Genomic DNA, 3,715 nt, shown 5'->3' with positions numbered 1-3,715 from the left:
TATCTCTGAATTGCATGACCGGATATCCTTGACCAACAATGACTTAGAACACCACCCCCTTGCCATTTTTTTCAGGCCTTTCACATATCTGAAAGAGCCTTTGTTGCTTTGCATGTAACTATAATCACAAATATAATCTAATTTATGGTTTGCATACTCGCGTGCTTATCTCTTTTAGATTATGGCATTAGGTCTGATGCATGATATTATGATGCCATATCGTTTGATCTATAAATTTACATTGCATTGCTGTTGTAACAACAACAACAATTAGTCCCAAACAAGTTGGGGTAGGCTATAGGTGAAACCCATAAGATCTCGCGACCAACTCAGGCACATGGATAGCAAGCTTCCACGCATCCCTGTCCATAGCTAGTTCTTTGCATTGCTGTTGTATGTTCAGATTTTATTTGCACTGTTCTATTTGACCATTTGGAATATTTTCTTCATGTATAACCTCGGTAGTACTCCCTTCGTCCGGAAATACTTGTCATCAAAATGAGTAAAAGGGGATATATCTACATCCCCTTTTATCTATTTTGATGACAAGTATTTTCGGATGGAGGGAGTACTTAATAGAGCTTGTTGTTCGATAGAGTTTGAGTAGAATGAACTGCATGTATAACCTCGGTAAAACTTGATGCCATTTCGCATTGGCACAAACCTGTGATAAAAGCCAGTGCAACCGAAACCTGTGATAAAAGTCGGTGCAACCATTTCCCACAAACAAGATGGTGTCATCAGCATACTACAGAAAGATACTCCCTCCGTTCCAAAATAGATGACCCAATTTTGTACTAACTTTAGTATAAAGTTGGGTTATCTATTTTGGAACGGAGGGAGTAATTCTCAACTGGTTGTCACGGCTCACATCTGGCAAACCGTTCACTGGTTGCTGAAATCTGTTGCCTCACTTTCTAATCGGGAATGTCAAAAACCCGACGTCAGATTTTTAACCATTGCAAATCAAACGTTTTTTTATAGTAAATTAAGTTGTCGCGAGGATGGCAATTCCTGTTAGCAAGCATAATAAATCCTTGCTGGTTTAATGCACGGAAGTATTGATCTGTCAGTTCACGCACGCACCGCTGCTTGTGAAATGTCGGTGATTATCCACTGGGACAAGGAGGGAACAAGCATAAATAATTTACCAACCGTTTCAAATTTCAAAGTTGTACCAATAATAGGTATCATCACAAGGACCCCCTGTGCTATACTCCCTCCGTCCCATAATATAAGAGTGTTTTTGTTATGACCGGCATAGGGGCTTAGCCCAGTGGGTTTTTTTCTTCGAGAATGAGGGGGGGGGGGGGGGGGGCAGGGCCCCACCGGTTGTTGTATTACTCGAAAGACTTGGCAGTCATACAGAGTTTTTCATCGAAGAGATAAAAAACTACCAACTAAGCAGCAAAAACCGAAGAGGGGGAGAGGGAGAGTTACAGGGCCGAAAGAAAAAAAGCACGCGTCTCCAGGAACAGCGCGCGATCAGGAGCGTTGTAACGGTGGCTCCAGAGCATGATGTCGTCCGCAGTTCTGGAGAGGATGTCGCCAACGTCGCAGTCGACGCCGTTGAACGTGGCGTTGTTCCGGGCTTTCCAGATCTGCCAAAGCAGCACTAGGAGCCCGTCCTTCCAGAGCGGAGGTGAGGTCGGAGCACCCGGGGGCGAGGAGAGAATCCCGCCAACCGAGTCGAAGGGGCCCAGTCCAAGGCGGCGCCAGGTGGAGGCTGCGCGCGCGCACGAGGTGAAAATATGCACAGCAGTCTCCTCCGCGGAGCAGGAGGCACACATACTAGAGGGGGCGCAGTTCTTCGCGAACAGGTTCACGCGCGTGCTGAGGCGGTCACGAGCCAGCAAGCAAGCGAAGATCTTGATCTTCCTGGGAAGTTTGGAGCACCAAATGTCGATGGAGGTCTGACAGAGCACTCCATTGGAGGAGAGAACCCGAAACGCAGCGCGTGAGCTGAATGCTAGGTCCTCGCCCCAAGCCATGAACCGACGGTCCGGAGTGTCACCAAGCTGCAGGGCGCGGATGAGAGCCCGGACCTCTCCCAGCTGAGAAGCAGCTACAGAGGAGAGGCGTCTCTGAAGATGAAGACCGTCGAGGGCGACCGCCGCCACGGAGGCGTTGGGGCGCGTGGAGTGGGAGAAGAGCGCCGCGTACTCGAAGCAGAGGGCACCACCGGGGCACCAGCGGTCATGCCAGAACGAGGTAGTGCGCCCGTCCCCAAGCGCCACACGGGTGATGGCCCTGTACGTGGGGAGCCCCCGGCGGACGATGACCTCGAGGAAGGAAGGAGCCGAAGAGCAGTCGCCAACGTCCCCCCTGATGCTGCGGAGGAACCAACTCTTCCAAGGGGGACAGTCCGGTTGGTGAAGCTTGTGGACGAAGTTGAGGAGCAGGCACATGTTCTGTCGTCGTAGATCGCGGATCCCGAAGCCACCCTCCTGCACATCTGCACACACATTATCCCAAGCAACAAGACAGCGAGCGCCAGAGCACGTATCCTTGCCGGTACAAAAAAAGGCACGACGTCTACGGTCGATCATCTCAATCACACCAGAGGGAAGCAGATAGGAGCACATAAAATAAGTAGAGAGGTTATTAAGGACGGCATTACAAAGTACCATTCGGCCACCAGAGGAAAGGAGCAGGGCACGCCAGCCCGAAAGGTAACGGTTGAAAGAACGGATGAGGGGGTCATAGGCGGAGATGGGGAGCTTATGGGGAGACAGGGGGAGTCCTAAGTAGGGTTGAGGAAAAGAAGAGATAGGGCAGCCCAGGATCCCAGCCAAGGCCGCCGACAGTTCACCACTGCAGTGCATCGGGATGAACCCAGATTTGTGGAAGTTTATGGCGAGGCCGGTAGCGAGGGCAAAAGCGTCCAGCAAGGTTTTGAGAACCGAGGGAATGTCAGCGCGGCAGAGGATAAGGGTATCGTCGGCGTATTGCAGAACGGGGCACGGGAGGGTTAGCCCAATTATCTTATCGTATTAGGATCGTTTGCTTAGGAGTCAAGTAAACCTCTCTATATAAGAAGAGGAGATGTATCAATCTAATCAAGCAAGAAGTAATCATAATTTGCTCGGCTTCCTTTAGGGAGCCGGGAGACCTAAACCCTAGCCGCCTCCTGCCTTCGCCGCCGCTGCTTCCGTCGCAAGGACGGCGCAACGCCACCGGTCGCCGCGCACCAGCCCTCGTCCTTCCCCCTCCTTCCCCTACAACCTACGCCCTAGATCTGGTAGGGACCTAGCTCCTACCAATTTGGTATCCAGAGACTCGGGTTTGATCATGTTGTCATCAACACCCACGCCGCCGCTGCCCATCATCACCACCGACCCGATGACCACTGCCGGGTCCCCAACGCCGCCGGCCCCGGTCACCTCCGTTGCACCGACAACCGCCGTTTTCACGCCGGAAGAAGTCACCAGCATCTTGCGGGATCTCGTGACGGCCGTCCAGGGCATCCATCGGTACCTGGCCGGGCCGCCCGCACCTCCGCCGGTTGAGACTACCGCCGCCTACGGCCACCCCGCGCTGCCGTGGCCGTCCCAGGGGGCGCCTGCATTGGGCGGGCCACCGCTGCCGCCGTTCCAGGAGGGGCACCCCAGCGGGCCGCCTCCGCCGCTGCTGCACCTGCCCTGGTCCTCGGTACCCGCGGCGATCGCCAGGGCCCATCCGTCGTTCCAGCCGCCGCCCACCCCAATGCCGTCCT

At 53.4% G+C, this 3,715-nt stretch overlaps 1 protein-coding gene across 1 annotated transcript; it reads right to left on the bottom strand.

Annotated features, from left to right (window-relative positions):
- Nucleotides 1-1,436: 1,436 nt before the first annotated feature.
- On the bottom strand, nt 1,437-2,408 carry LOC141022579 (uncharacterized). The gene has a single exon (XM_073498842.1). It carries the CDS (start codon nt 2,406-2,408, stop codon nt 1,437-1,439), a length of 972 nt encoding a protein of 323 aa, XP_073354943.1.
- Nucleotides 2,409-3,715: the final 1,307 nt, after the last annotated feature.

Source organism: Aegilops tauschii, chromosome 5, assembly GCF_002575655.3.
Source record: "Aegilops tauschii subsp. strangulata cultivar AL8/78 chromosome 5, Aet v6.0, whole genome shotgun sequence".
Classification (NCBI taxonomy): Eukaryota; Viridiplantae; Streptophyta; class Magnoliopsida; order Poales; family Poaceae; genus Aegilops; species Aegilops tauschii.
The sequence above is the reverse complement of the archived record's forward strand: the minus strand, read 5'-3'. Positions and strand labels throughout refer to the sequence as shown.